This window comes from Pyxicephalus adspersus, chromosome 6 (genome assembly GCF_032062135.1).
Source record: "Pyxicephalus adspersus chromosome 6, UCB_Pads_2.0, whole genome shotgun sequence".
Classification (NCBI taxonomy): Eukaryota; Metazoa; Chordata; class Amphibia; order Anura; family Pyxicephalidae; genus Pyxicephalus; species Pyxicephalus adspersus.
The window spans coordinates 79065511-79078235 of NC_092863.1; the positions used below are offsets into that span (position 1 = coordinate 79065511).

Here is a 12725-nt window from a genome sequence, read left to right on the forward strand (position 1 = left end):
TCCCTCAAAGTCGAATGTCTCAATACCAATTATGTACCAATAACTGTGGTAATGTGCCTACCATAGTCATATGTCATTACATATGACTATGGTAGGGACATTACCACAGTCTAAGGTCAATTTTAGGGGTAAGCCAATTAACCTAACTGCATGTTTTTGGGATGTGGGAAGAAACCTGAGTACTCGGAGGAAACCCACGCAAACACAGGGAGAACCTGCAATCTCCTTGCAGAACCTGGTCCAGAGTGCTAACCACTGTGCCACCATGCTGCAAGTATACAATTTTATTTTACAAACATACACATGGCAGAAGATTCCCAAAACACAGCAGATGTTGCATGTCTTGTTTTTTTTTTTACCAAAATCCTTTACAGAGCTAATTCATAAAAATCACTTCATAGACTCCATTATGAGCTTGAGCTTTTGAGCTCTCTAAACTAAAGGCTTTTTTAGAACAGGTGGCAAGAAGACAGAGGAAATGGGGAAATTAAGAGCACTTGCCAACTGGAAAAATGACTATATATATATTATATAATATTCATATGTAATACTTATATTAAACTGAAAAAAAAAACAGTTGCACTGCTGTAAAATAAACTACAAAATATAATTGCTTAATTCAACACATTAACCTAAAAGGGAAAAAAAATAAAATATTCAAGCTCACAAGAAATAAAAATTAATCCATGTAAAAAAAACATACATTAAAAGTAACTATTTCTCAAAGTGGCTGAACAGATTCTGAGCAATTTGAGCAAGATGAGTTCTATGGCAATGAAGATGAAAAATGTCATTAGTTGTTATAGGATGTATGGCACATTAACATTAGGGTCTGTTTCATATACTCAAGATGCACTGACACCTGTGTTAGATCTAAATATACAATGGAGTCTGGGAAGAAGGGAGATTTGCAGGTATTACAACTTAATGCAGTTACCTAGGATGGAAAGTTATATGAAAACCAGCTTTTTTGTGTTATCTATCTGCGTTTAATCTTTGCTGTATAAACAATTTACACTCAAAAAAGATTTTTATTTCACTCCCAATATTCCTATGTAAGATCCAGACTGTAAATAGATGTGTTCCTAATAAAGTACTAATGACATTTGAAAGGAATCAAAGTGACCAGTCTCTCCACACAGAATACTTGAAATGTTTTATTTCAGATCATTCATACACATTTTGTATATGACCTGTGTATATATCAACACAATACATCACTGAACTGGGTAGATTGGTAATACTTTCATTTAATCTGAAAAAGAAGGAATAGTCAGATTGAAATTCATGAAACTTTTGGCCACAGTGGATCAGCTATAGAAAACACAAAATATTACATTAATAGGATCCACTTTAGTACCATGATATTTCTTATCTGCACCAAAGTAGAAATCGAATCTCTAATGGCTTCAGGCACACAAAAATCTTTTCAGATAATGGGAGACGTAACAAATGGGAGATGTGTTTTAGTATCACTGATAAGTGACAGAGAAGCATATGATCTTTGGTTATTCAAGCTTCCCCATTACATTGCTTGCATATATGATAGATACTAGTATTCTGAAGCAGTAGACAAGATTGTCCAGAGTGTATTCTTCCCACTCCTGCCAGATGGAAGGGCTATTATTATAAATGAAAGGCAGCAGTAGTGGATGCCAGGCAGTCTTGTTTTGTGCCAGATTTTGAAGTCCAGATGTAAGCCGGCTACCCCTGGGACAGGACGGGCTTCAGCTCCCGCAGCAGAATGGAGCCAATCACAGTTTTCTCAGTATTTATGATGAGTTGTGCTGTAGAGCCTTCCTTCAACTCCACTGTGACTAGCATCAATGACCCACTGTGCACAGTCTTCGCTGCAAACCTGAGAAGGAAAGGGGAAAAGTTATACAGCAATTGGCTTAAAGTTCTTCAGTTAAAATGTCACTAGCCTCCAATATCCCTAAATGGCCAAAGAGAAATTCTTTAAATAGAATTTCTAATCTATAGGTTAAGGTAGCAACTTGTAGTCAGATTACTCTGTGTCTTTTCTTCCAATGTTAAACCAACACATACACACACACACACAAACAAACACAAACACACAAAACAAAAAAATAGCAGGAGTGGTATATGCTTGTTTTTTCCCCTATATAGTTACAAGACTTAGACTAAGTACACACAAGTGGTTTGGAAGATTAAAATGAATTTTTTTAATCTTTGCAATGGTTACCTGGAAAGGTAGTCACTGAAAAAAGACCAAAATAACAGCCTAGGGACCTGCACTCAATAACATATTTCAGCTTTATGGCACAGAAAAACTAAATATAGTGAGATAATAGAACTGCCCTATCACCAGCTTTCACCCATGCCACTTCCAGTGAGATCCCTAGAAATGCTAGAAATGAGTATCCCGAATCTCACAATAAAATTGTGCACTATACTGCAGCACCTTCTTGCATTGTCATTTTAAGTTCTGTACTCCATTTTTTTAAATTCCAGTGTTGGAATACAACCACCTAAGTAGCTGTTTTATTGATAATTAAGCACAATTGGAGTGCTGGGAATAGACTGGCCATTGGACTATGACATTTCCTATTTGGATATTATTTACTGCGAGGCAACCGCAACAACTACAGGAAACTATGTGAAAATGCATCTGTGGGTAATCTGCAGTACCTGTCTGGAAATTAATCCTAGGGTTATGCAAAGAACAGTGTTAAGGTGGAAATATCTTAAGCAGATCTGTTTTTTGGTTTGTGATTTACATTGTGGTAAGGAGGTTACCTGTTCACATGGATGAGAGGCAAATTATGTGCAGATAACCTCCCTCCCTAATTTAGAGAAATAACGTGACTGAAGGTGGAGGATTAGGAAAGGATCCTCATACATGGCCAAAACTTTAGGGGATAAGGAAACTTGTCACCTCTTGCAAAACAGATGTCAGGCAAGGTAATACTGTGCTGAGGATTCTACCCTCCCTGGAAAAGTCAAGGAACAGGATGACTTGAATTCTTGACTGTGATTTTACAACAGCTGTGAACAGGTTTGATTTAAAAATTTTTCAAGAAATAATTCAATGTATTTTCCAACAAATGCATTAAAACCTTAGAGCTTTTCAATCCCTTATGGAGTTTAGTCTTAAAATTCTCCCACTGGAATTGAACCCCCCAACCCCTTACCTAATCCATAACATATAAAAACCTAAACAAAAGAGCAAAACCCTGGGATTTAATCTGTGGAAGGTGGGCTGAGCTAGAAAATGATAGGCAAGTCAGCTCGCTAATTCGAATACAAAACCAAACAAAGATTTTGATGAACTAAAACTGCAGCAGAAATTTTGTAATTTGAGAGAAGCATCAAGAACGTGCATTGTATATTTCTGGCAGATGTAGTACTGAATACACTACATCACTGATGATTATTACAATGCTGTATGTTGATGGTAGTCATAATTGTGCAAACTCATTAACTTTTTTTTTTCTAAAACACAATGGCAATGCAAATAAAAGTGCACAGATAAAGTGTGAGTCTTTTTTTTTATTTATGTGATGCAAAATTCCAAGACACTAAAATCTCCTTAATTACCTCTAATTAGAAGCCATTGTGCTTTGCAATTGACTGAGAAGCCACCTTGAATACAAAGAACTTCTGTCAAGCTGGATAATTCATTCAGCAAGTGCAGAGATAGACAATTGCAGCCCGGATGGCATGGTCCATGCAAAGCAAGAGCCGCTCTTCCCCGTTAACTGGAGAACAATGAAGTTGCTGCACACAGTCCTTTGAAAACACTAACAAGTATGGGAGAGGGTCTGTGACCTGCTCTGACCCCCACTTTGGAGGCCTTTCGCCTCTTCCCTTTCTGAATGACACGTGTCTCAATCGCAGCCATCTGCCTCAATTTGTGAAACATCTTTGGCCACAAAAGCATGCAGTTAGCCCTGACAACAGAGAACAATGCAAAAATAATAAAACTGCTCTGCTGACAGCACGAATCGGCTGCTCAATAGCAAACCAACTGGTCAGTGTCTCCAGCCTAACAATTAGCATGGGCAAGTCACAGCTTAGGCTGCAGTCTGTGGGGATCTGTTTAATTACCATCAACATAAAGGAGAGAGTTTATCAAAGATACTCAAAGAAAGGAGGAAAAAAAAAATCACACTAGACTTAATTAAAATATTAGCCACTTAAGCAGGAAACAGACTGTCTTTAAATGGAAAGTAATTTATTTTTTAGTTTTTCTCCTAATCACTTCAAAACCTCTTAACGCATTATGCTAGTTAGGAAAGCATAACATGTGATTTAAATCTTGTTAACCATTTTATAGGTAATAATTGCTATATTCTTATTTTACAAACAAAAAAGATCAATATTTATTTCTCTCATACACACTGCTGTCTTCGAGGTCCTTTTTTTTCTTTTTTTTTTTTTTTTTTTTAGCATTGTGATTGTGTCTACACTTCCAACAATGACAGAAATTAGACACTCATGTTTCCAATGTTTGAGACAATGCAGACAACAGAAAAGAACACTCAAACTCCCACGGCGATAAATATCGTATACGCTTTACTGTCAAATACACCACCAAAGCCTTAACGCTTTTATGCTGGGTTTTCACTTTTCCATTTTAAGGAAAAATGTTACGAAGGCAGATTTACCATCATTTAGTCATTCAGTAATACCGATAGTAAAAAAGATCCATAGAATCTAGAGTTTAGAATGAAAAACACTTTATTGTTCAACATGCAACATTGCATTATATACGTGTGATTCCGGGGAAGAAAAAAAAATAAAACTTTCTGCAAATGTACAAGTTGACCACATCTACTGGGTATTTTTTATGGGGAAATCATCTAATTTAACAAAAAAGTTAAAATTGTTATTTACCAATAATTTGTTATATATCAACTAGGAGACCAGAGTCCACCAAACCGCAAACACATATTCCAGTGTTCTCCCCAGCCCCTTTTCGCTGGGTGCACCATCCCGCACTTTTCAGCAACCACTCGGCTGTTACAATACAGGGGCTCCCCCCCCCAACCCAACAACCACCTACAATTACTTCCCACCCAGCTTAAAAAAATATCTGGCTTGAGTACTGTATTCTATGGGTAAAACAGACACTTTGGTAAAAATCCAGCCCACCATTATCAAGAACCTTAGTTCTCTTCTGCTTTTGTCATTAAAATATTATGCATTTCAAAAAATTGTGAATGCACCAAAAACTGTAGCAGCTACTCGTGTGTGTATATGTGTGTATATGTGTGTATATGTGTGTTATGTTTGTGTGTTATTATATATATATATATATATATATATATATATATATATATATATATAAATCTTGTATATACTTATACAAGATTTATATAACGCCAATATATTACTCAGCGTTGTACATTAAATAAGGGTTGCAAATGACAGAAAGATACAAACAGTAATACAGGAGGAGGAGAGGACCCTGCTCCAAAGAGCTTACAATTTAGGAGGTGGGGGAAGTAACACACAATAGGAGGGGAGATATGGAGTGGTGGGAAGTAGTGAGGGTTTCAAAAGACAGAAGAACATGGGTAGGCAGTTGTAATAAAAACATAATTTCTACAAAAACGTCATTTTATATCGTTTTTTTTTTTTTTTTTTTACCAAGTTACACAGAAGGTTCAAAGTCCCCTAAACTTGATTTTGAAGTTTGTTTTTGAAGAATGAAGTTTCACAGTCCACAAATATTTGCAACAGATTGTTTTCCTGTATTTCTTAAACATGCTTTCCTCAGCATATTTTAGTTATATACAGCCAAGCAAAATGCTGACAAGATGAGAAAGATTTTTTTTCTCTCTCCTTTGTTAGAATATTTTGTGATGTTTTGGATGGACTCCCAAGCATAAATTAAACATGTGTTGTTAGAAAGGCCGAATTACTCTTTCTGTCTCTCTGGAGAGAGAGTGAATATATTCTCCCTGTGTTGTGACAACATTAATCACAATTAGTTGTTCAGTTGAAGATCTCAAATTCGCACCATCAATGGAATGTTGATATCCCACCGGAGTAAATGTTTCCCAAGTTTTCTGTGATTAGAAAGGACACAACACCCAGTCATCTGCCATGACAAGATGGTCATCACAGAGTTTTTTTTTTTTAGTTAGGAAAATGTGTTTACTTTTCATTAAATGTGACCTCCTTCTGGAAGAGAAAATATGCGTATTTTGGCTTGATTTGATATAGAATTCATACATAACAAAGCCAAAACATTTCTGCTTTTAAGCAATTATAACTGTGCTACTAAATTATATGTACTACTGTATGGGTGTGTATATATATATATATATATATATATATATATATACATATATACACACACACACACACACACACACACACACAAACATACACACATACACCACATACACAGTGTCATATCTTAATTTCACAGTTGGTTATTATTAAAATAGATGAAATGGTAGAATTACCAAGTTATATTTTGGTATTTCATTAAAGCTAATTCCCTTTCCCTCTATTCTGTAAGTACATTGTGTTATGCCATTTGATATAACATATATTAAAGTCACTGGGGTGAAAAAAGAATTACATTAAAATATTTGTTTTTTATCATTCACATTGCTAATATATAAACCAGGGCAGCAAATCTACTCAATGAACATGAAGAATATAATGCAAAAAAGGGATTTATGTAATTAGAATATTAAAAACACTTCCATGGTACAGGATCGTTATTTTAGACAATTTAAGCCCTTCTGGATTTAACAAGCAGAAAACATGTAAAATCTATGCTGCCCAGTCTGATGAGTTGTTGGAAGCACAATTTTTTTCTAAACAAGAATATCATAAAATGCTGAGATGAAAGGAATACATCTCCAACTCCACTGTCCAAATGTAAAAAATAGGTGTACGATACAGTAATCCAAGGAAAGCAAATGAACAAATCCGAATGACTCTATTCCATTGACAATACTTTACATATTTTAGGAAATTGTACTTTGTAAATGTGCTGAGAAATGCAAAATTAATAACGCTTATACATAGAGACCCAATAGGAAAAATTACCTGTCTATGGCTATTTAGTATTATTGGATTAGATGGACTTATTTATATAAATATACATACATATAAAGTATACATACATATACACAATAGATGCCTTATTTTTATGCAGTAAACAAATACACTGCACCTAATATTGTAGCTTTAGTAAACTTGGAATATAGAATATAAATCGGACGAATACCAGTGCCTAACATATATGCATTCTCTAACAGTGTTTGAAAAACAATTCTGGGTTTAGATATCAAACATTTTAGGTCTACATAGAAACTACTAATTGTGATACACCTATTAGAATAGCACGTATGTCAAATCAAATAAATTATTATGGAATGTTAATAATTTAGTCATGTTACAAGTTTCTGTTAATAGTTTAGTTCTGAACAAGAAATGTGTGTGGTGTATATAGGGCTTTCATTAAATATTACTTGATTTATACAATATTGCAGATAAATGTTCACATTTTTATATTCTAGGAATACGGTCTGTGGAATATATTTAGAAAGCAGCGTGCACTACGGTAGGGGCTGTGCTTTATTTCCAGGGAAGTGTACGGAATGTCTGATGTGAAATAATAACAGTGCTGACCTCTAGTGTTCGGAAAGGATTATTGAGAGATGAGATCCCATCCTTGATGTAAATGTAAAATGTTGATGAGTTATTAATGAGGATTACTGTATATTATACTAATATAAGACACAATCTAGGAGGATAGAACACTAAATTAGACAAAGACCCACCTCTGATTAAAAAAAAGGATTTTCACAAATATATATGTAATAACAAAACAATATATGTTAGCTGTATTTCTTTAATATCTTCAGCAGCAAAACAACAATGAAAGAAATACTGTTATGTCTGCCTCTTGCATAAATGGATAAAGAATACCTGTACTGATATTTTTTTACAGAGGTATATGAAGTGGGCCACTCTGGCCATGAGTAATAGAAGTCATATAACTAGGTTTACTCCTAGACAGTGACATTTGTAATATCTGTGCAGGTTTTCATTTGGAGCTCACCACTTTAAAGAAGTTCTCAGGTAATTGAGACACACATAACACAGGTGTTAGTTTTATGCAGGCATGGAACCAACAAGCAGACCTTTGGGCCCCTGGCTTTGAAGGGTGTTGATATATTAGCATCAAAGAACTGTATAAAGCCTCTCTCCCCATAATACAACTTATGGGGATAGAAATTGTGCAAAAATACACAAATGCATCTACCTCTTCCTCATTTTTTGGGCCAAGTAAACAGTAGGATAAGTTACCAATAGTGATAAAGAAGGCTTCACTAGTGACGTCCAAACTGACTGGCCGATGATTTTTATAAACATTTGGGACACTGTAGAGACATTGGGCCTGATGTATTAAAGCTCTCCAGGGCTGGAGAGGATACACTTTCATCAGTAGAGCTGGGTGATCGAGCAAACCTGGAATAGATTTCCTAAAAGTCACTTGGTATTTGTTAGCAAATGTTTTAATCCTGGACCAGATCCATTTGGGGTGTGCTGGATCACCCAGCTTTACTGATGAAAGTGTATCCCCTCCAGCCTTGGAGAGCTTTAATAAATCAGGTCTAATGTAAAAGTAAATATTTACTGCATGCCAACTGAATAATTACATTACATAATAATACATTTAATGCAGCAAAAGGTCACTTCATCTAAATGGATTGCAGTGAACTGCAACCACCAATTACATGTTAAGATTCCCAACATAGAACACAGACAGAGAATCAGATAAAAATAAAAGTTTACCTGTGCACATTGTTCTGGCCGGAAGGCACTACTCCAAGATTGGCAGCGGCTAGAAACATTTGTGCCAGAGTCTGTGGAGTGCTGTTCTGTGGAGATACTGTGATGGCGGCTGAAGTCTCATTCATACCCGTTAGCTTTGCTATAAAAGACATGATTTGCACATTATTTGCAGGATGATATTGAAAAGATATAACAAACATTTCTTTAGAAGCTCACGTGACAGGGATTATTACATTGTAACCATTTAAAACATCCTTCTCATGGGATCAATAGGGATTTTTTTCAACGGATCAATAGGGATTTTTTTCAACCGACACAAATGTAGGACAAAAATTGATTAAAATTACAATTTTTATTTACAAACATTTAAAAACGTGACATAGTGATAAACATACATAGTACAATTTGAACATATAACACATGTGTGTACTATAATTAATGCTTCCTCAGGTTGTGGGTAATCAATTAGTATTAACTCCTTGTAACACAAATTGTATCTACTATTTTTCTTGTCTCAAAGCCTGAAAAGATATTTATTCAACACGTTTAACAACATCAAGACTGCTTTTTCAAGAAAGTAGTATGAAAGTAACCAGCATTTGAATTTCTTTCTAAATGTGCGAATAACAATGTACAACCATCCTAATACTGTAATAATTTTGAAGCCTCCTGTAGCGGCTTTGTTAGGTAAACGTTGCTGCTTGCACTTGGGGATTGTCCTTTTGAGCTTTTTTTTTTTGTTTTTTAGAGCAGTGGTCAAACTATGAAACTTGCTGCTGTCAAAGCAGGATTCCTCCACATGATCCTCTGAAAAAACACTGGCATCAAGCTATTTTTTCTTAATGTTATTAATATTATTATATAGAGGTTGCAAATGACAGACAGATGGTGACAAAGGAGGAGGAAAGGACTCTTGCCCAGAAGAACTTACAATTTATTTCCAAACAATAAATAAGTAAGTAAATCAGCCTTTAAGTAAACCCTCACTGACCTCTGTAGCTAAATTACTGTGGGGTAATTATTTCTCAAATAGCACATGGATTGAACTACATTAAGAATTGTAAGCTTTCATGGACCTGTTTTCAGAGGAAGAAAAAGACAGGAGCCACATTGTTAAGTGGAACTTCTATCAAACTTTCAAATTTGCCACACCTTTATAACCTTCTAGGAACAGAATCATTTTTAAAATTGAGTGCCTGAAAGTGTTAAACTTCCTTATAGTTTTATTATCTCAGGGAGGCTAGGCTGACTGAAAGTGTTCTTGGACATATATCCCACTGTCAGGAGAATGTTGTCACAGTGAAAGCAAGAAGACTGCCAGTAGATGACTTGTCAGTAAAACATAAAACATTTTATAGTTCCTCCCTCTAAACAGAAGATCTAACCATGCAATATGAATTGTGTTTATTTATTTTTTATTACAAACACAACATTACTTTGGGACATAGTATTAAAAGATAACCAAATAATCAATATGCAGTTAGGAGGCAGGTTTTTATTTTATGTTATGCCTGACTGTACTTTTGATTTGTCTTTGTTGTGAACTTTGTTGGATGAATTTCTCCATATGGCTGCAGCTACAAAGCTCAATGTGGGTTTTTTCAAAAGCATATTTACAGATCATTAGGAATATGTACATACTTTAAAGTCCATAGTTTGGCAACAGATGAACCTGAAGTTTAAAAATTAAGAACAGTGGGAGGGAAAAAATAAATCCCAATACAACTTCAAGTTAAAACTAATTAGCTTTCCTTTGTACCTATCTGTAAAAATGTTTTTTAGCCTACCCGTCTACTTTGATCACACTCAAGAGGACCTTTGTGTCCTGGCATTTACTACTGCTTTTTTATTTTTTATAACTGCCAGAAATTAAAAATGGGTTAACTGCAATGACAATATGCAGAATTAGTTTCCTTCTGTTAGACCAATATGTGTATTAGAAACTTCTAGAAAATTCCAGGTGTCTACATGAACACTGAACAAGCCAATTTAAGGTATAAAGACTTGTGTAAACTAAAGTACAAATATTCAATATAAACTAAATGTTTGCAAATTATTCTCTAAATGTAATAGTATGTATCTCAGCAACTTGTGTAACTTACAATATTAGATATATAAAATTATATCCATCCTGGGCAATATTCCCTATGCATTTGTATATAAAAAAAAGAAGATCTTCAATATAAAAAGATTGATTTTATTTATTTTGACAAGTTGATATTATAGTTTTGACATATAGTAATGGAATATTACTATGATGTGGTGATGGTGTGAATGATGTGTTACCCAAAAAGCCTTTCCATCAACCTTATTGGCTCAGCTGTTTAATCTTCAATATCCAGTCTTGGTATTAATAAGTACGCTTAACTTTCAATCTTGGAAACATCACTTGGATTTAAATAGTTTCTATTATATAATTTCACCTGACTTTATTATGCTTTTAATTAAGGAAAATTATCACACTTCTGTATATTTTAGATCCTAAATGATGTACAAGTCAATTTTATGATTTTTGATTCCCTCCCACAAATGCAGTTTTCACTTCAACATATTTTGGTATTGACTTTTTCACTTTTAAAATGTAATAAAATTAAATAAAAAGTATAAACCTAGCTATTAAACGTTTATGAACATAGAATAATTATAAGATAAATTAGCTGATCTTTTAAACCCAAAATTAGTAATTTAATGCGTGTGTCTCACCTACTTTAAAATAATATAAAAGTCAGTAAATGTAGTATTAGTCATCTTGTAGAGGACATAGGCGAGTATGTAATGTTTAATAATAAACACATCTAGATTTAATTTGTGTTAAGTAGGTACATTTGCCTATATTTCCCCTGCACGATCATTTTCTACACAATGAAAAATTAGCGTAGCTCCAGAACACCAATTCCATCAGACATATCTTTCTATGAATCTGTAAGTGCTAAGAAAACTAGTAAAGTACCATCAAATAAACATGGCCCTCTGTGCTTCTTATGGTCTACCAACTGAATACATACCTCTTACTAAATTAGTAATCAATGGATTAACACCCAGCTAAATTAATAAAGCTATCCTACCATGTCATCCATGGCAAAAAAGGTCCACTGGTAAACAGGCAGGATTCTTGGTCAGCCTGTCCTTCATACTTAGATTATCCACACTTCTATAAATATAACATTGTTCAATATAAAAGTTTGTGTACGCAAACGAACTAGACAGGAGTGTGCTTCTGTTATGTTGATTGCATACTGTTGTGTGCTACTTCCCCCTTTCCTAGATTGTAAGCTCTTCAGGGCAGGGTCCTCTCCTCCTCCTCCTGTGCCACTGTCTGTATTTGAATGTCATTTGAAACCCCTATTTTTTGTACAGAGTTGTGTAATATGTTGGTGCAATAAAAATACTGTCTAATATTAATATTAATAAATTGGAGCAGTTGCAAAGGAAAGCAGCAACAAACTTAAAGCAGAAGTAAACCCAAAACAAAAAAAGAAAAAACACACTAGCCTTTAATCCCCCAGATCAGTCTAAGCTGCCTTCTGCCCGTCGCAGAGGGAGCGCCGACAATTCTCTTCTTCTCTCTTCTAAAGGGGCGGTGGTGCACCCTTTTTTTTCTTAACCACCTAGCCGGTATGCCCGTACGAAGGTCGGGCAAAAAAAAATGGCTAGGATGGTTAACCCCGTAATTTTGTCACATCCTTACCTCCATGGTCCCGCTGTGCACATCCAGCGTCGTTTTACTATTCCAGCGTCGTTTTCCTATTCCAGCGTCGTCCTCCGTCCATCGTCGTCCGTCAATCTCCCTCTCCAGCGTTCCGCCGCCCGGCCGGCTGAACACAAGATACCGGCCGGCGGAACACAAGATACCGGCCGGCATCTTACCTGGTCCCGCTGATCGTCCACGTCCGTCTTCGTCCAGCGCCGGATGATCTCTGAAGCGAGAAGCCGTC

General features: G+C 35.3%; 1 protein-coding gene across 1 annotated transcript in view; it reads right to left on the reverse strand.

Moving 5' to 3' along the window:
- Nucleotides 1–1144: 1144 nt before the first annotated feature.
- AP3B1 (adaptor related protein complex 3 subunit beta 1) overlaps nucleotides 1145–12725 on the reverse strand; it is a gene marked incomplete in the record, with an annotated part of 140574 nt that continues 128993 nt past the window's right edge. Inside the window, 2 exon segments of the mRNA XM_072416305.1 lie at nucleotides 1145–1858; nucleotides 8791–8929. Of these exon segments, the coding sequence (XP_072272406.1) occupies nucleotides 1705–1858; nucleotides 8791–8929 (293 nt within the window).